General features: G+C 47.0%; 2 protein-coding genes across 9 annotated transcripts; one reads left to right on the top strand and one right to left on the bottom strand.

The window, feature by feature from the left end:
• Positions 1 to 1286: 1286 nt before the first annotated feature.
• Positions 1287 to 13902, bottom strand: ACAD8 (acyl-CoA dehydrogenase family member 8). 3 transcript variants are annotated; one of them, XR_004436269.1, is made up of 12 exons: positions 13693 to 13902; positions 10799 to 10899; positions 10194 to 10363; positions 8869 to 8978; positions 8409 to 8485; positions 7886 to 8023; positions 6453 to 6588; positions 6260 to 6357; positions 5741 to 5893; positions 5339 to 5500; positions 4994 to 5096; positions 2232 to 2249 (listed from the first exon to the last, which is right to left on the bottom strand). XR_004436269.1 is itself a non-coding variant. In XM_033208133.1 (11 exons), exons 1-11 carry the CDS (start codon positions 13799 to 13801, stop codon positions 2197 to 2199), a joined length of 1248 nt encoding a protein of 415 aa, XP_033064024.1. In that variant the 5' UTR covers positions 13802 to 13883; the 3' UTR covers positions 1287 to 2196. The 3 variants fall into 3 exon arrangements, 2 of the variants coding, with proteins under 2 accessions (XP_033064024.1, XP_033064022.1); XM_033208133.1 differs by lacking the exon at positions 5339 to 5500 and having other exon boundaries at positions 1287 to 2249; positions 13693 to 13883; XM_033208131.1 differs by lacking the exons at positions 2232 to 2249; positions 5339 to 5500 and adding an exon at positions 4532 to 4845.
• A 79-nt stretch (positions 13903 to 13981) lies between these two features.
• THYN1 (thymocyte nuclear protein 1) lies at positions 13982 to 19413 on the top strand. 6 transcript variants are annotated; one of them, XM_033208136.1, is made up of 8 exons: positions 13982 to 14099; positions 14490 to 14566; positions 16416 to 16594; positions 17353 to 17421; positions 17774 to 17866; positions 18432 to 18527; positions 18737 to 18887; positions 19221 to 19413. In XM_033208136.1, exons 2-8 carry the CDS (start codon positions 14524 to 14526, stop codon positions 19265 to 19267), a joined length of 678 nt encoding a protein of 225 aa, XP_033064027.1. In that variant the 5' UTR covers positions 13982 to 14099; positions 14490 to 14523; the 3' UTR covers positions 19268 to 19413. The 6 variants fall into 6 exon arrangements, with proteins under 6 accessions (XP_033064027.1, XP_033064031.1, XP_033064032.1 ...); XM_033208139.1 differs by having other exon boundaries at positions 13998 to 14099; positions 14507 to 14566; XM_033208137.1 differs by having other exon boundaries at positions 14010 to 14114.
• Positions 19414 to 19471: the final 58 nt, after the last annotated feature.

Genomic DNA, 19471 nt, shown 5'->3' with positions numbered 1-19471 from the left:
CATTGACTCGTATGTCTCATCTTCTGTCTTGCCTCAGTCATATTCATCCCACATGTGCATTCCAGAATGCTCTTATGAATGAATCAATCTCCTATCTCCTGCATTGAAATCCTTCCATGGCTCTCCACTGCTCACCAAATAAAGCCCCACCCTTTGCTTTCGTAACTCTCCATCCAGATTCAACTTCCATTTTCCTTCTGTCTCATGCCAACCCCAAACCACAATTAAACCAAAGCGTAAACAGCTTTTACATAAATCCTGTACTTTTCCTGCTCCTGGTTCCTTCCTGTCTGAAATTGACTTTCTTGATTCTAATTATACATTTTCACAAAATCTTTTTTTTTCTTCAGAGACAAGGGTCTCACTCTGTCACCCAGGCTGGAGTGCAGTGGCATGATTGTAGCTCACTGCAGCCTCAACTTCCTGGGCTCACGCAATCCTCCCACCTTAGACTCCCAAGTATTTAGGACTTCTGGCGCGAGCCACCATGCCTGACTACATACATTCTCATAAAAGCTTAATTTGAATCCCTTCCTCCCTCATCGCTTTTATAGATTGTTGCCTTCTCAGCTTTATACAGATATATCATCACCTTGCAATACAGCTCTTAGCTCCTCTCTTAAATAAGGCCTTGGATGGCAGAAATACATTTTAAACTTTGTAGTATACACACACCTTGTCCTCCTGCAGTGCCCGGAAGTTCCTTAGTGTGCATTCAAAAAAGATAGTCTTTGTTGTTGCTACAGACACATATTTTGTTCTCTTGAAACATTGGCTTGTGGTCAATGTCTTGCGTGTTTTTTTCAATGGGGATGAGGGGATAGAGTAATGTAATGATAAGTTATAACAGAGTTCCCCAGGCTGGGCACAGTGGCTCATGCTTGTAATCCCAGCACTTTGGGAAGCTGAGGTGGGCAGATCACTTGAGGCTAGGAGTTTCAGAGACCAGCCTGGCCAACATGGTGAAACCCTGTCTCTACTAAAAATACAAAAATTAGTCGGATGTGGTGGCTTGCGCCTGTAGCCCTGGCTACTTGTGAGGCTGAGGCATGAGAATTGCTTGAACCGCAGAGGCAGAAGTTGCAGTGAGCTGAGATTGCACTACTGCACTCCAGCCTGGGAGACAGAGCGACACTCTGTCTCAAAAACAACAAAAACAAAAAGCAAACAAACAAACAAAACAAGGTCTCCTAAAGTCCCCATCTTTGAATCTTACTTTAATTCTACTTTCACACGTCATAAACAATGCTTAGTTTGCAAAGTTATTAATAATTAAAGGAGCTTGCTTTTTAAAAGCCAAATTGGATGAGTTTTATTATTCCAAAATCCAGTTAAGTGTTTAATCAAATTAAACATTTAAAAACAGCTGTAAAGGCTTACAGATAAAATAAAAATCAACTTTAGTAGAACCAGAGGTGGTGAAGGATAGATTTATCAATGTGATTAAAAATATTTAAAAAGAGGAATAGCTTCAGAAAAGGAAACAAAAACTGAAAAAAAAAATTCAAAGTGTTTATCATGAAGAGAAACTGCATACCACTCCTACACCACAGGCTTCTTAATATGAAACCCAACGAATATTCAAAATTCGGAAGTCTCAGCCCTTGATATTTAGGCAGTCCGGAAGTAGAAATATACCCTAAATCACAGCTTAGGAGTAAGTTTCCCAAGTATCCATTTTATCATGATTTACGTTCAGAGGTGTGCTATCCAGAGAAACCTTCTGCCTCTGCAGCTGTGGCACAGAAAACAACACAGACAGGCGGGCACTCCCCCATTTCCCCTTCCCACACCTTTGCTCTAGAATCAGGAAGGGCCTCAGTGCAAGTCCCCAGGCCCCTAGAGGAGGGATCCGGTGAACCAGCAAAATGCAGACTAATCAAGATAAAGTGGATCCAAGAAAGGACTTCGGTTTGATGGTGAATCTTCACTGGTCACCTTTCTGGCATTAGGAAAACAAGGTAGTATGTGTTCTTCCGACATTTCTCATTTAGGCCAGCTCTTCTGGTTCCACTGGGGATTCTGCTCCAGTCTGAGAGCCGATGCTGCTACCAACACACAGGGTGCAGGTCCTGCCCCAGAGGAGCTCAGCCCTGGGGTCTCATCCGTGATCCCTTTGGAACAGAGTGGCCCACACGGCACCACTCAACACTGACTGCGGTCGCACTGAACACCAGGCCAGAACACGTGTGGGCTCTACTCCTGAAGCAGGCTTCTAGAGATCAGCATCCTCATCACTTCATTGCTACCTGTAAGAGGGAGGAAGAAGGAGGAACTTCATAGCAGCAAAGTCTAAGCGTTTCATAAAGCTCTGACCAGGCTGCTCCAGGCCTAGCTCAGGGGAGCTGTAGATTTAAACTAGAATCATTGCTCTCAGCCCGGGAGGGATGAGCTTTTCCGAGACCTCTCTACAAAGTACTGAAAAATGTCCAGAAATAATATTTACTGTTTAAAAAACTTATTGATAGTAAAAATGCTTATATAAAGTTTAAAAAGGCAGAATAAAAACAGTATCTATGAGATAATCCTAATTAAAATTAAAAATGTACCAACAAAGGCAGAGTAAAATGATTAAAAGGAGATATACCAAAATTACGTTCTGGATGTGGAAACATGAGTGATTTTTTTTTACTTTTCTTTTTCCTTTTTTTGTTTTTTTGAGACAGTCTTGCTCTGTTACCCAGGCTGGAGTGCAATGGTGTGATCTTGGCTCACTGCAAGCTCTGCCTCCCAGGTTCAAGCAGTTCTCTCGCCTCAGCCTCCTGAGCAGCATGTGCCGCCATGTCCAACTAATTTTTTGTATTTTTTGTATTTTTTTTAGATGGAGTCTCACTGTCGCCCAGGCTGGAGTGCAATGGCACAATCTTGGCTCACGGCAACCTCTGCCTCCCTGGGTTCAAGCGATCTTCCTGCCTCAACCTCCTGAGTAGCTGGGATTCCAGGCATGTACCACCACGCCCAGCTAGTTTTTTGTATTTTTAGACAGTCGGGGCTTCACCAGGTTGGCCAGGCTGGTCTCCAACTCATGACCTTATGTGATCCACCCGCCTTGGCCTCCCAAAGTGCTGGGATTACAGGCGTGAGCCACCGTGCCCAGCCAATTTTTTGTATTTTTAGTAGAGATGGGGTTTCACCATGTTGGCCAAGCTGGTCTCGAACTCCTGGCCTCAAGTGATCCACCCGCCTCAGCCTCCCGAATTGCTGGGATTACAGGCATAAGCTACTGCACCCAACCTACTTTTCCTAATTTTATAAGGTTTTAACAATAAATACAAATTTCTTTGGTAATCAGAAAACTGATTTATAAAAGAACAAAAAGATTTTCCCTGAAAGGAGGGTATTATTTGCTTCACCTTTAGCAGTGGCCTTTAATGCAAAAAGAAATATAAACTCCCTCGAGCAATCAGTAGTTACATCGTCTCAAATAAAGCATAAATTGTAGATTTATCCAACAGTAAAGTCCATGATGAAACAAAGTGGTAAAGTGATAAGTGTCCCAATTCTTTTATAAGTGGGTGATGGTGTGGCCTAAAATAAATGTTTTCCCACTATTATTGCAGGGTTGAGAGACAGTCAGAACGAAGGCAGAGTTTCCCACGCATGTAAAGCTCTGTGAGAAAGCAATTCCAAGAGTAATGGGAGGAAAAAGACTCTGGGGAATTCCGTCTGAGCCCTGGCAACGGAGCCCATACACATCTTTCTGGAATGAGGTTTGAAGCAGGCAGCAGCCTGACCTGCGGTAGCCTGTGACTCTCACATTAACACCACAGTGGTGGGTCTCAAAGGGTGGTTCTCAGACCTGTGGCAACTTCACTTGAAGACTTGTTGGAGATACAAATTCCCAGGCCCACACTAGACCCTCTGGAGCAGAAGCTCTGGGGTTGAGGCCCGCAGTCCGTGCTCCCACGCCCTCCAGGCGATGCCGGCACAGGCTGAGGTTTGAAAACGGTGCTGTGAAAGGGGCAGGGAAGCCCCATTATATAATGTTTCCAGCAAGGCAGCCTCACGTTGCTTCACTGAAGTCACTCGAAGAAGCCTCTGCTCCTCCTGCTTTTCCAAGAGTCGTCGTTTCAAGACTTCCGCACTGGCTGTAGAGAGTGGAGACAGCCAGGCTCTGAGCCTGACCCCAGTGGCTTACACGTTTCCTAGACAGAATGTCTTGACTACCAAGATACCCATATACTGATGGTTTATTTTATTGAAAAATACGCTAGTATCGGCCGGGCGCGGTGGCTCAAGCCTGTAATCCCAGCACTTTGGGAGGCCGAGACGGGCGGATCACGAGGTCAGGAGATCGAGACCATCCTGGCTAACACAGTGAAACCCCGTCTCTACTAAAAATTACAAAAAAGTAGCCGGGCGAGGTGGCGGGCGCCTGTAGTCCCAGCTACTCGGGAGGCTGAGGCAGGAGAATGGCGGGAACCCGGGAGGCGGAGCTTGCAGTGAGCTGAGATCCGGCCACTGCACTCCAGCCTGGGCGACAGAGCGAGACTCCATCTCAAAAAAAAAAAAAAAAGAAAAATACGCTAGTAATATTGAGACAGGTAACTTTTAGGCCATCTGGCTGATAATCAATATAGAGCTACTGATGACCATACGGGCTCACATTTGCCCTGTACATCACTGTTCTTGGATCCCTGAGGACCATATACACTATCGCCTTAGAGAAAAGCCACGGCTGTAGTTTTCAACATGCTTTTCTCATCCATGATCTCAGTTCACCCTTCTCGCAAATCTACAGAAGAGCAGCAGCAGAGTGATGTGAGCCCCCCACGGAGACGAAGCTGCGTCTCTGGACTCCAGGCTGGAGCTGCTTTTGTGCACCAAGCCCCTGCCAGAGCAGCTCTGTGGAAAGGGAGGGAGGAGGAAGCCTCGAGACAGACAGGGCTTGACTAGACCCTGAGGTCCAGGAGGCACGGGGACAGACACACTGGGGAAAGCAGTGACCCCGCCCCGGTTCTGAAGGAAGAGAATAACCCCTGGCAACGTTTACCTTCTAGGATCTGGTGGACCCTGGAGTCGCGCACGTACTGCTGGACAGCGCAGTCCTTCAGGTAACCATAACCCCCATGCATCTGTAGGGCCTGGTTGCAGATCTGCAGGGAGACAGGGACTAGACGTCTTGGACTCCGGGAAGACTGTGGAGCAAGCAGCTTCCCTTCCGACCCCAGCCCACGATCTGGCAGCCGCCGTCAACTCATGAGAGAACCACAAAGAGCCAAGCTCAAAGACGGCCTCCACATTCTGTACGGTTAGAGACAAGGAAAGTTCACCTGCTAAGCTTGTCAGTTCCCACCAGACAGGCGACTCAAAGCCCTCTGGCCCTCTCACTTATTACCTGCCAGGCACAAGCTGCCCACAGCCACCCTGGCTGGGTAAGAAGTAGTTAGGCTTCCCCCTAGCGGCAAAGCAGCCTCAGTGTAGCTCCGCCCCTGACAATGTAAACATGGCAGAGTGCTAAAGCTGGGCTGCTGTGAACCTTCCAAAGGTGGTTTCTCACCTAGAACACAACCAAACAATAGTGACGTCATGAAGTGTGTAATGGCATGCAGCAGACCTGAAAGCCAGCGATGAGAGCTCCCACACAGGCCGCTCCTGAGTTAATTTATATCCTTCAGCTTAAGGTGAGCCCTGTGGCATTCCAGGACGGCTTTGTTCCAAAGCTGACCATGCCTCTCAAGACCCCAGGGCCTAGCAGCTGTTCCCTGTCCATCCCAGGAGAGCCAGAGGAATCACTTACCGCAAAGCATTCATCTGTAGCAAAGAGCTTGGCCATGGAGCACAAGGCGACTGCATCTTTCCTCTCTTCCTGCAGAGCCACTGCTGCATTGCGGATCATCAGCCGTGCGGCCACCAGCCTTGTTGCCATATCAGCCAATGTGAATTGCAAGTACTGCAGCACAGGGAGAAGAGAACCAGACAAGACTGAGGCGCTTAGACCAGCACCTGGTGCAGGGGCCTTGCTGAGACATCTCTGAGGCACCTTCTTCTAAGTGATCCAAAGCTTCACAGTCTCTTGCTTTTACTAGAGGACATTTATTGCTTTATAAGTGCTAAGTCCACTTCACTCACCCACTACTTTAGTATCAGTAAAGACATCCTGAGAGAAGACAGACAGAAATAAAGCACAAGCTCTGGCTAGGACAGTGGTGGGACTGGCAGAGGAATTTCCCGGCTTCTCTTCTAGAAAATGTGGGCCCTAGAGCAGGTCCCGGGCTGCAAGCAGTGGAAAGCCATGTGGAGGCAAGGGAGAGGTTACCTGGTTACTGGCCAGAGGCTCTCCAAACTGCTTCCGGACCTTGAGGTGGTCTCGGGTGAGGATGACAGAGGCGTGAGCAGCCCCCAGAGAGCAGGAAGCTAGAGGGGAAGAGCGCCGACGTTCCAACTGAGCTGGAAAACAGCCCTGCCGGTCCCAGACTGCCACCTCCCTGCCGCACCCCTTCGTGTCTCACCAATGTTGATCCTCCCTCCATTCAGTCCTTTCATGGCGATGAGGAAGCCCTGCCCCTCGTCCCCAATTCTGTTGGCCAAAGGGACAGCGCAGTCTTCGAAGATCACGGCTCGTGTTGGCTGCGAGTTCCACCCCACCTGGCAAAAATCAGGGACTGGGTGGCTGCCCAACAATCCAGCAGGCAGGGCAGCCTTCCCTGGAGACAGAAGCCTGTGAGGTACGCGTTTCAGCACCCACGACTTAGACCCGGGAGAACTTAAAATGAGGAAAAAGAAAAAGTTCAGGTTTAAAGGCCTGTCAGCAGTCAGAAAGGTATCTGTTTCAGCTAAACATTTTCTAACGTATTAAGAGAATCTACTTCCTAATGTCTACCCTACCTGACTAATCTACAAACACTTCTCGCAACTTCTTTCAGGATTGTGACACCAACTGCCCTCAATTTCAATGCCTCTAATTGAAAACCACAAACTATCTAAAATCTAGTTCCTTTCTGGCTCTGAAAATATGACTGCCTTTATATCATTTCCTTGCTCTCTTTTGTTGATAGGATAAACTTTATTTCTAAGACTTTTATTGGAGGTCTTCCTGCCCAGGAGTTAGCATGGGCTTTGCATGTGGGAGAAGCCTAGGAAATGGCTGCTGTGTTACCAGAGAAGGGGGTGCTAAGATGCATAACGCCTTGTAGTTACAGAGGATCAGGGAGGATCCTGTAGGAAAATATGGAAACCTGAGGAGCTATGAGAAAGAGGTACCCTTAGGAGTCATTTCGTCACCTGCCCTCTCTCACAAAGTCCCCCCATAACAGTACAAACGAGAGAGATTACTGCTTTGAGCATCTGGTCTAAAAAGTTTGAATGGGTCTTGAGCCCTTATTACCAATTACGGTTACATAATCACAGGTCTCCTGTTCATGCCCTGGCCATGGTGGTTCTTAATCCTAGAAGTGTCTTACTTTTCAAAGTACTTATAGTACCTAAGTGTCCTTCTTAGGTTGCTGAAATACCCACAATCATCTCCAATGAGTTTTACTTTATTTTTAATCAAAGAAGAAAAAGGGACCACGTGCCTTCCATTACTGAGACTTGTGGTCAACACCAGGTCTTCTCTAAGTGTCTCTTCCTGGAGCAGCAAAGTGCACCAACATAAGCAGCTGGATAAGGAACACAGGCCAAAAGCAGAGGCGGAGAGGTCGGAACACTCAGTAACAGGTGGCTTGTAGACTTCACTGGCGAAAGCTGTCCCTTTCCCCAGAGGCCTGGTGTCTCACAATGCCCTATTATATTTTATATGCTCCTGTTGAAAATCCTAACAGAAGCAACTGCTTCAAAGGTAGGTTAGCAAGTATGCAAACCTGTTTTCTGAAATAGAGCAGGAGCTGGGCTGGCAGGTGGCAGTCTCATAACCTGAACTGTTTCCTGTTCAACAGCCACTCACCTTTTTCTCCTTCTTGCCAAAGCTGAGGCCAGGGGTCCCCTTCTCAACAACTATGCATGAGATGCCCTTAGGGCCTGGTCCTCCCGTTCGACACATGACCACATAGATGTCTGACTCACCACCACCACTGATGAAGGCCTGCAGGGGTAAAAGGGGTACAAAAGGACCAGGGAATGCATGAGTTCTCACACCATCTGGGAGCACCACTGGGGTCCTCCTCACAATAAGGTCTAATGGCACAGAGACTGAGGAGGGGTAAAAGGTAGCTGCAGTGACTGCAGAATCAGAGATACAGTTCAACAGAGTATTAAAAGGATAGACACAAGTCAATGAAATGATCTGGAATCAGACTAGGAGAGATAGAAACAGTGAGAATAAAGAAAGAGAAATGGGTCAGAGGTTCTCTTCCCAACACATACAAATCCTACGGGAGTATTAACCCACAGATGTGAAGGAAACAGAGGGTGTCAGGAGGAAGCTGGGAACAATTTCCAAGGTGCTCTGGGAGGACGCACACTCGTACCTTGGAGCCATTGAGGATGTAATGATCTCCCTGTTTCTTAGCGGAGGTCAGAAGAGAGGCAGCGTCACTCCCGCTTCCTGAGGAGGGATCAAAAGGCAGCAGAGAGAAGCTGAGAAGTTCAGTGAGGTCGAGGGAGCTCAGCACAATTCTATCTCCTAGGAAATCTTCCCTAAACAGACACTGCTCAGAGTGTGCCACTGCAAAATCCAGGTGGCCAAAGGAACTCTCTGTACTTGGTGGAAACTGCTCTTACCAGTCAGGCCACTGTCCACCTCCCAACACACCAGATAGGTCTCTTGGTCCTTGTGATGTCAGGTCATAGGACTCTATTACTCCTCACCCAACAGCTTGATAAACAGTGGCCCAATGTGCCAACAGGCTGGGAGGAGTGCTCGGTGATGCCACCTGAGCAGGCAGCATCTCTCCCTGCTGTTATCTCAGTGCAGTGGGGCAAACCCACCTGGTTCAGTGAGGCAGTAGGAAGCAAACTTCTCCATGGTACAGAGCGGTGGGCAAAATGTGTGCCTCTGTTCCTCATTTCCAAAGCTATCAATCATCCAGGCACACATGCTGATAGGTACACCAAGAAGAAAAGACATTGACAGAAATAAAGACGGGAAAGAAAAAAAATTGGGGGAGAAGGCGAAAGAGAACAAAGGGCAGGGCAGTAGAGTAAAGCAGAAGAGTGGGAAGGGGAAAGTCACAACTGGGAAGATTCTTTAAAGGAAAAGGCTGGATTAAAACATATTCCTGCAATAAGGACTACCCAGAGATAACCAGGCTGAGGTCCTTCTCACCAGGATGCCTGTACTACTTCTAGTCGGGTTACAGGAGCCTCTAAAAATCAGAGAGTTACATGTACTTTCTATGAGTAGTTTCTGTTACTTCCTCAAATCACTGGCAGTTCCATCTCTGGATTGAGGAAAAAGGTGAGAGGGGTCAGGCGTGGTGGTTCACATCTGTAATCCCAGCACTTTGGGAGGCTGAGGCAAGCGGATCATAAGGTCAGGAGTTGGAGACCAGCCTCACCAACATAGTGAAACACCATCTCTGCTAAAAAATACAAAAAAATTAGCCAGGTGCAGTGGCGTGTGCCTGTAATCCCAGCTACTCAGGAGGCTGAGGCAGGAGAATCGCTTGAACCCAGGAGGTGGAGGTTGCAGGGAGCTGAGATCATGCCATTGCACTCTAGCCTGGGCGACAAAGCAAGACTCCATCTTAAAAACAAAAAAAAGAAAAGGGTGAGAGGACCCTGATCACTTTATTGAAGAAGTCTCCTGGTACCAGCTCAAAATGAGATTTCTGAGGACGCTGGCTGACCTGATTCCCTGAGCAATACACAGGACCACAAAACCAAGTCCAACAGGCAGCAGCAGACCTAGCGTGGACCTTTTATTTTTTTGAGATGGAGTGCAGTGGTGCGACCTCAGCTCACTGCAAGCTCCACCTCCTAGGTTCGCGCCATTCTCCTGCCTCAGCCTCCCGAGTAGCTGGGACTACAGTTGCCGCCACCTCGCCTGGCTAATTTTTTTTTTTTTTTTTAAGTAGAGAAAAGGTTTCACCGTGTTAGCCAAGATGGTCTCAATCTCCTGACCTTGCGATCCGCCCGCCTTGGCCTCCGAAAGTGCTGGGACTACAGGCATAAGCCACTGCACCCGGCCCCTGGTAAGTCCAGTTCCTTGAGGACACTCAGCCTCAAAAGATCCATCTTTTTCCTATGAATCTGAACTCTCACAGTCAGCCCATGTGGGTACTTCATTGTGCCTTCCAAGCTTGGGCACTCACTTGTGGATGCTCATATAGGCTGTGGTGCTGGTGCAGCCTGTAGCCAAGGCTTCAAAAATGACAGAGGTATCAAGCCGTGACAGTCCAGACCCACCCACATCTGTTTGTACGTAGACCCCTCCGAAGCCTAGCTGGGCTGCCTTCCGCATCACATCCACTGGGAACAGCTCCTATGTACAAAAGAGAGCAGGGTCATCAGCAACTGATTCGGAGACGGCCTTCCTTTTAGAGGGTTCAGTGAGGGGATTCGGATGCTTGCACATGGGAGAGCGTATGAATTCTCTTAATATGCCTGTGTGTCATCTTACAGTGGTTATCAGTTAACATCGGTCCTGTAAAAACTTTTTCTGGCATTAAGAAGTTTCTTTTTATTATCTATAGAACTGCCTTAGTTTTATATCCAAATCTTTATTCAAGTAACAAAAAAGAGTTATGTACAAGATGATCAGGATGCCTTCTAGGAAAAATCATCCACTACCATATTCTTACTTGCAGTAAGAGTTGGTAAGTGGAGGAGACATTTAACACTTAGATTATGAGGAGACGAAGATAAAGGTCTGCCTGAGACATCTGTTAGAACGTCTAAGCACAAGAAAAACTCCTACCTTCTGGTCCCACTCTGCCATATTTGGAGCCATCTCCCGGGCAGCAAAGTCAAAGGCCACTTTCTGAAATTCCTTCTGCTCTTCATTAAGTCCCAGGGAAGCTGTGGGCAGGATTGCATATACTCAGCTCCAGGGAAGGGTCAGGGAAGAGTGTTGCCAACAAGAATCATGAAGCTGTGAAACTGGATCAACTGTAGTTATTTCCTATACACAGTACAGCCTTTAACAGCTAGAGAATGGCATCTTCTATCATTATTCCACTTGGCATATGGAGACAGGACAGTTCTAACACACATCCAGATCAACCTAGAACAGGATAGGGGACTTCCAGACATCTCTTATCCTAGACACTTAGTAAAATGCAGTTGTAGACCCAGAGGTCGAGGCCACAGTGCTAGAATTTTGGTTATTATAACTGACACTAAAGAGCACTATGGGCCGGGCGCGATGGTTCACGCCTGTAATCCCAGCACTTTAGGAGGCCGAGGTGGGCAGATCACCTGAGGTCAGGAGCTCAAGACCAGCCTGACCAACATGGAAAAACCCCACCTCTACTAAAAATACAAAATTAGCAGGGTGTGGTGGCACATGCCTGTAATCCCAGCTACTTAGGAAGGTGAGACAGGAGAATCGCTTTAACCCGGGAGGCGGAGGTTGCAGTGAGCTGAGATTGCGTCATTGCACTCTAGCTCGGGTGACAGAGCAAGACTCTGTTTCAAAAAAAAAAAAGAAAAAAGAGCATTATAGGAAGACTATGGTGCCATACTTGACAATAATTTACTTCAGTGCCTACAAGCGACGCAGTCCTTACAAAAGAACACAAGTGCAGGTGCCAGAGTCTGTTCCTCGGGACAAATCCGGGCATCAGTAATGGCTGGCTATGCAAACCTGGAGAGGGCACCGTGTTCTGTGATCAGTACTCTCATTGAAACAGGAAAGTCAGAAACGAAGAGTTCTGAGGATTAACCATCGGGCTGCCTTGAGAAGCTCAGAGCAGAAACCAGTGTTGGGTATTACTCTTAGGAGCAGAGTTAGGGATAAACAACTCAGGGTTCTCGGATCGGGGTCAGGCCATTTATTCACACAACTTTGTACAAGGGTTGCTGTTGCTGTAGACCATGGCTCAAAGATCATTCCCAAAAGAATGTTTATTGGGTGTTTACTAGGTAGCAGTGCTGAGGTTACAAAAATAAATATGATCCGGCCAGGCGTGGTAGCTCACGCCTGTAATCCCAGCCCTTGGGGAGGCCAAGGCAGGTGGATCACTTGAGGTCAGGAGTTCAAGACCAGCTTGTCCAACATGGTAAAACCCTGTCTCTACTAAAAATATAAAAATTAGCCGGGCATGGTAGAGTGTGCCTGTAATCCCAGCTACTTGGGAGACTGAGGCACAAGAATTGCTTGAACCCAGGAGGCAGAGGTTGCAGTGAGCTGAGATTGCACCACTGTACTCCAGCCTGGGCGACAGAGCAAGACTCCATCTCAAAAAAGTAAATAAAAAGATCCATTCACACAAAGGATGACCTCAATGGTAATAATGCATTTTATTTCAATCCTAGCAAGAGCTCATTAAATGTTAACAAATCTTCTTCTTCTGTAAATAGCTACTTCCTAAAACAAACAGTTCAAGGAACCACAGGCTTAAGAAATAAATCTGAGTTGCAATCTATTGGAAGGAAATAGTTTAATGCAAATCACATGCATAAGTAAACACAACATAACTACCTAAGTTCCCAGAAGGAAATACACTATAAAAACAAAACAAATACCACCACTCATGAACTTTGCCAGTTACTAGCAGAGTTCAAGATGCCAATACATAGACACTAAAAAGGTAAAGCTAAATAGAAAAACAGTCCAAATGAAATGGGAAAAGCCTTTTACTGCAGAGCAACTCAAGTGTAAGCAAGATGCAAACAACAACAAAACCAACCTCTAAATAATTCCTTATCTGCTTTGGTATCAACCAGGGTAATCTTGGTTACCAAATTCTAAGTGCTAGGACAGGGCAGCACCTCTTGAATGAGTTTTAGGACATGGAGAAGAAAACAGTATTCTATGCCTTACTGTACTTTATAGGTCTGATGTCTAAGGGACTTACTCTGTTGTAAAGAAAACTGTCACTTATTTAAAATAAATTTAAAAATATTTTAGAAGAAAAAAGTGTTTATAAAGGGGCTTGGCAGAGAAATCACAAACTGGCCAGGTCTCCACCACTTCTTGTTACATTCACATTATTGTTTAAACCCTAAAGACACTCAAGTTTGTCGGCTCCGGTAGAGTTTCCCACTTGCAATAATAATTATTTTTCCTGCATGAGTTTCAACACTAAAAGTGTCTTATAGTCAGAGGTGTTAAGATACCAAATCTTTGTGTGTGAGCAAATCTTGTACGACCTGGAGCTCTTGTTCAGCTGCCACCATCAGTACCCAGCCAGCTTCTTACATTCTCACTACCTTTATGACCCACTGTTATGAATTTAAAAACCAACGAACCCAACAACAACAACAAAGTCCCAAGTTTCTTCATTTCTCTAAGCATCCGAGGGTGACCGGCCGCAGGAGGACCCGGGCGCGGGTGACCGGCCGGAGGGGAACCCGGGCGGGGGTGACGGACCAGATGGGGACCTGGATGGCGGTGACCGACCGGAGGGGGCAGCCGGGCCGGCGGTGACCGGCCGGAGTGGCAAGACGGGCCGGCGGTGACAGGTCGGAGCTGGGAGCCGGGCCGGGGGTGACCGGCCGGAGTAGAGAGCCAGGCCGGGGGAGTGACTGGCCGGAAGGGGAGCTGACGCCGGGTGGACTGGATGGAGCGGGGAGCCTGCAGTCCCTCGCGGACATACGTCCGCCAGGGCTCTGGACACCTGTCCTCCTGCCCGCCCAGTAGATCCTTACGGTCGATGCATGAGCTCAAGCTCCGGTGGCCGGTCTGGACGAGGGCCCGGAGACCTCCCGGCAGGCAGCCGAGGCTCGCCCCGAGGCGCCTGCAGCCTCTCGCCAACATCGCCACTGCAGCTTCGCGATCAACTAAAGGCCTGAAAGCCTCCGACCTCTGCTGCGCTCGCACTGGCTGTACCTGCGACCCGGCACCGTCTGCCCCACTGCACCCTGGGGGTTGTAGTCCTCCCACGAGCCCTGACAACCCAGGTGCCTGGTGGGCTCCAAAGAGGGCCACGACTACAATTCCCAGAAGTCCTCGGGGCCACGGCGCCGCAGAGTCGCACCGCCCACCTAGCGCCGCGGGGTCGCGCTGCACAGTCTCCGGCGCGGGGGAGGCGGACCGCAGCCACGTCTGCAGAGTGGTGGGTTTGTAGCCGGTAGATGACTTTATCATCTATAGTGTCCATTCAGTTGCTCCTCATAATTAGCAAGGATAACAGGGTGACACAAGGCTTACTTATATTCACCCAACAGAAGGGTCTCTGTGGAGCCACTTCCCAGTGAACTACATACTGAGAGAGGGGTTCCTGGACGAGAAGGACCAAGGAAAGAACCGAGAAGAGTTTAGGGGCAGGTTATGCGAGATGGAAATTGCGCAGATAACGGAGGGAAGGATTTCAGGGGCTCAAACACAGGTGTCTGTGTTTCGCAAAAGTTGGAGACATTCTAGGCTGCCTCTCGTTGCCCCCATCTCGCTCTGCGCGGGTTTTGGAGGACATTAGCATTCATTCTTGTATCTCTGTTGATTCCAGAATCTTCCGCACTTCAGTCCCCTGCAGGGTGACCATGTCGAGACCTCGGAAGAGGCTGGCTGGGACTTCTGGTTCAGGTGAGCTGCCCCGAGGCTGCACAAAGGCAGCCCAAGAAAGAACCTTTCTCGAAGAGCGTGTTTAATACTCTTCATTTTTCACTCCCTGCTTGTTGAGAGAACCCTTTGTGATTTTTTACTGAATTATCCTTAATCACTCTCCATCTTCTTTGTCTCACCAAGCTCCTACTTAAGAGTTACTTTTTCTTGTTTATTCAGGCAATGGTTGTTACGCACAAAGACTGTTTGCGATACCAGGTGGCGTGCTAACGAATGAATGCAAAGCCCCTGCTGGCGGGTAAACTGCAAACAGATGTGATGGGGTTCAGGGGAATGGATTGCTACGGTTGTGGAGGGAGGAAGCACAGGAAGGCTTCGAGAAGGAAGTGGGATTTGAGCCCAGCCTTGAAGAATGGGGGACTCCATGGGCAAAGTTTAGTACTAAGAAAACGTGATGTCGTTTTTATATTCACAAAGATGGATGGCACTCTAAGTGGATGGAGGAGGAGGAACATTGGAAGGTGCAGAAAGTACCTCTTTTGGTAATGACAGGGGTTCCAGATATACTACAGCACATTGCAGTTATGTATCAATATGTGGTGTTTGCAGTGTGCCTGTTAACTCCTAAGGGGCCATCAGGAAAGTAGGTTAGGAAGGTATACTGGGTTCAGAGCATTAGATATCCATAAATAATATTTAATGACAATTGATGTAGGGACTTTGACTAAATTCAGAGGCAGTATAGTCATTCAGTAGCTTCAGATAGACCTCAGTGACAGGTGCTGACCTCATATCTCGACTCCACCATTACTGGATGTGTGATCTGGAGCATGCTTCCCAGATGAAGAGTACATCTCACAGGTTATGTAGATAAACCGAGTTAAGGTTAGGGTAACACACAGACCTTGGGCCCTGTCATATAGTAATCGAACTTAGCTACTGAATGCCTACTGTGTTCCAGGCACATTCTAATTGTCTTGGGATGAAATCGAATCATCACCATTTCTACAATGTCCTAAATGAACTGTTTCTTTCAACTTTTATTGGCACCTTCAAGGAGGAGAAAGGAGACAGGCCATGAGCCACAGTGAGCAAGAGAGAAAGAAGCATGAGATGAGAATAATAATGCTTTTATTGAGCATTTATTGTAATGCCAGGCATTGTCTAGGCCTTTTGTATTATCTCATTTAAGCTTCAAAATAGCTGCAAGTAGGTGCTCAGTTTCCTTTTTCCTATGCAAAGGCATACAAGAGAGAGTGAGGAAAGGAAAACATTGACTACTGTCAGGACTTTTAATCCTCAACAGCCCTGTAAGGTGTTCTTATCCTTTTTTTTTTTTTTTTTTTTTTTTTTTTTTTGAGACGGAGTCTCGCTCTGTTGCCCAGGCTGGAGTGCTGTGGCCGGATCTCGGCTCACTGCAAGCTCCGCCTCCCGGGTTCACGCCATTCTCCTGCCTCAGCCTCCCGAGCAGCTGGGACTACAGGCGCCCACCACCTCGCCCGGCTAGTTTTTTGTAATTTTTAGTAGAGACGGGGTTTCACCGTGTTAGCCAGGATGGTCTCGATCTCCTGACCTCGTGATCCGCCCGACTCGGCCTCCCAAAGTGCTGGGATTACAGGCTTGAGCCACCGCGCCCGGCCAGGTGTTCTTATCCTACTGAATACATAACCCAGAAGACATCCTGTAAGGTAGGTATTCTTGTCTAATTTTTATAGATAAGGAAAGCTTCTTAATGGTAAGATTAAGGTCTTGCCGCTGGTAATGGATCCCTGATTTGAATCCAGGCCTGACTCCAAAGCGTAAGCTTTCTCCGTTATGAAACATTGCCTCTAACAAGCATGAGCTTTTCTTTTTGCTTCTCCTGTTGCAGACAAGGGACTCTCAGGAAAACGTACCAAAACTGAGAACTCAGGTGAGGCATTAGCTAAAGTGGAGGACTCCAGCCCTCAGAAGACTTCAGCCACTAAAAACTGTGTGAAGAATCTAAGCAGCCACTGGCTGATGAAGTCAGAGCCAGAGAGCCGACTAGAGAAAGGTGTAGATGTGAAGGTGAGATCCCTGACCTGTCTCCAGTCCCTTCATGGTGGTTTTTAAATGGGGTTCCATCCCCACTTATCTTTGAAGGGTAGGAAAAAAGTAAAAATGAATAAAATCGGCAGGGTTTATTATCATCAACTGGTTTATGAACCTACCTAGGGCAGGGGTTGGCTAACTTTTGCTACAAAGGGCCAGATAGTAAATTTCGTAGGCTTGTGCGTGTTAGTCTGTGTTGCAACCCTGCCCTTGTAGCAAGAGAGTGGCCAGAGATAATACATAAACAGCTGTGGTTGTGTTAAAGTTCAACTTTATTCACAGAATCCAGCATGGGGTTAGATTTGCCCTGAAGGCTATAGTTTGCCAACCTCAATCTTAGGTTACCTTTCTCTGACCACCTGCCATGCTCCTAGGTGTCTCCCTGCCAACAGTTGATGTATATTTCAGGGAGTTTAATATAGCCTGGGAAAAATATAAGCAGAAATATTATAGAAGAAATATAAAGTGAAATGCAAGTATCTAGCAGATTACTTTATCATCTAGATTATCCATTCAGCTAATCCTCATAATTAGTAAGGATAACAAGGTAACACAAGGCTTACTTACATTCACCCAACAAAAGTGTCTCTGTGGAGCCACTTCCCAGTGAACTACGTATTTCCTCTGTAGCCAGTGGCCCCTCTCACTGTTGGGGAAGGAACTGTCTCCTTCCATATATGCTTACTAACTGGCCAAGGATTGTTTAATGATTGAATTTATTTTCTCTTGCCTAGTTCAGCATTGAGGATCTCAAAGCACAGCCCAAACAGACAACATGCTGGGATGGTGTTCGTAACTACCAGGTGAGAGGGTAAGGAGGAGGCACCCTGAGACCCAGGTGGGATAAATGGCTGCCTCCTCCTCCTGACTTACTCAGTAGCAGAACCTCTTGGCCAAGGTTGCCTTTTTCAGAACCAAACCTGATCACGTATTTAAAAATGCCTGAAGTATGCCGCATGAAATCTGCAATTTGCCTGTGTTCTGGCCAGTGTCCTGGTAAAAGTCTGGGTGTCCTGGCAAAGGAGAAGGACTTTCTAATGAATTGAGAAGTGCAAACAAGAAAAACCCATCTATTAAAAGCAGACTTGATGTCTGCTTAAAGCTAGTACTTTCCAGCTGATGGGAGGATAGTTACTCTTTCTTCTCCCGAGACAGGCTCGGAACTTCCTTAGAGCCATGAAGCTGGGAGAAGAAGCCTTCTTCTACCATAGCAACTGCAAAGAGCCAGGCATCGCAGGACTTATGAAGGTTAGTTGGACAGGTTTTGGTGTGAATCCCTTTCCCTCCGGGGAGACTCACTTAAGTAGATATAAAGGGATACACCTTAATTAGGTAACAAAAAAGTACACTCCCCCCCACCCCATCCCCCTTGTACAGGAGTAGGGAAAAACTGCCCTGGCCCGTCCCTGTACGACAACAACTGAAAACAAAGCAGGCCTTCATTTCAGGTCCCACTAGCAGACTTCACCTCTAAGTCTTGATCTCACTTGAAAACAGGCCTGATGGTAGCTCCTCCAAGCTTATCAGGATAAAATTACTAACTGTGCAGGTGGGAAAAAAACAGTGGTACCAGTAATAACCTTTGCCATTTGTTTTTAGAGCATATTTTTAAGATTTTTGTAAAAACAGTTGATTTCCTAGTCTATATATTAGACTTTATATTATTTCCAAATTTCTGAGCCCCCACTGGCTCTACAGCAAGGCAGATGGGGTAAGAATGTTCAGGGTAAGAAATGAAAGTTGGATATGGATTAAAGATTGGCTGTGGAGCTGACTGCAGGCAAATGATTCAAAACTTCTGTTTTGGTTTCAGATCGTGAAAGAGGCTTACCCAGACCACACACAGTTTGAGAAAAACAATCCCCATTATGACCCATCTAGCAAAGAGGACAACCCTAAGTGGTCCATGGTAAAGACTGTGCTTCCATTTCATGACAGGGGAAGGATGAACAAGGGGAGGAAGACGGTTGGGGTGACTGTAGGTCAAGGTACACAGCCCAGCACTTACTCACATGAGGTGATACTGATGAGATAGGAGCTTCCTGCAGGTGGTTAAAAATACAGTGGGCAGAGTCAGCCTACACACATCTTTCTATCATGTGCACTGTTGTCACATAGGTGGATGTACAGTTTGTTCGGATGATGAAGCGTTTCATTCCCCTGGCTGAGCTCAAATCCTATCATCAAGCTCACAAAGCTACTGGTGGTCCCTTAAAAAATATGGTTCTCTTCAGTCGCCAGAGATTATCAATCCAACCCCTGACGCAAGGTAAGAGTGGGCCCTCTCCTGTATCGTCCGTATACCAGAATGACCTCATGAATTCCCACTTACTAGCTGATGAAACTTGGGCATGGTACTTCACCTTTATGTCGGCATCCTCACCTGTAACATCCATGAGGGAGGCAATGTGGCCTGAGTCACCTGTTACTATGACCCAGTACTCTACAGTGCTTGGCACCTGGTAAATAGTTTTGAACGAATGACTGCTCGCCTTAGTACCATGTAAAATGTACCTGTGCCTGGCACAACTTTCCTGTTCAAGAGGAGACATTAATACCTAATTCTTCCTTTTTCCTTTTTTTTTTTTTTTTTTTTTTTTAGAAGAGTTTGATTTTGTTTTGAGCCTGGAGGAAAAGGAACCAAGTTAACTGAGATATTACTGCTGGAATGGGCAAGAAATTACTCCAAGACAAAAAAAGGTGTGAGGGGGCTTGCTTGTTATGCTCACCTGGGCTTGTGTAGCTAAGTAGTTTTTGTGTACTTTTTTCAATAAAATAATATCAAAGTTGAAAAACTTTTCTTCTAAAACCACACTGAGTGCAGTGGGATACTCCCCGCTGCAGACCTCTTAC

Source organism: Trachypithecus francoisi, unplaced genomic scaffold (genome assembly GCF_009764315.1).
Source record: "Trachypithecus francoisi isolate TF-2019V2 unplaced genomic scaffold, Tfra_2.0 Lachesis_group8, whole genome shotgun sequence".
Taxonomy (NCBI): Eukaryota; Metazoa; Chordata; class Mammalia; order Primates; family Cercopithecidae; genus Trachypithecus; species Trachypithecus francoisi.
Note: the sequence above shows the minus strand (reverse complement) of the source record. Positions and strands in the feature narration are given on the sequence as shown.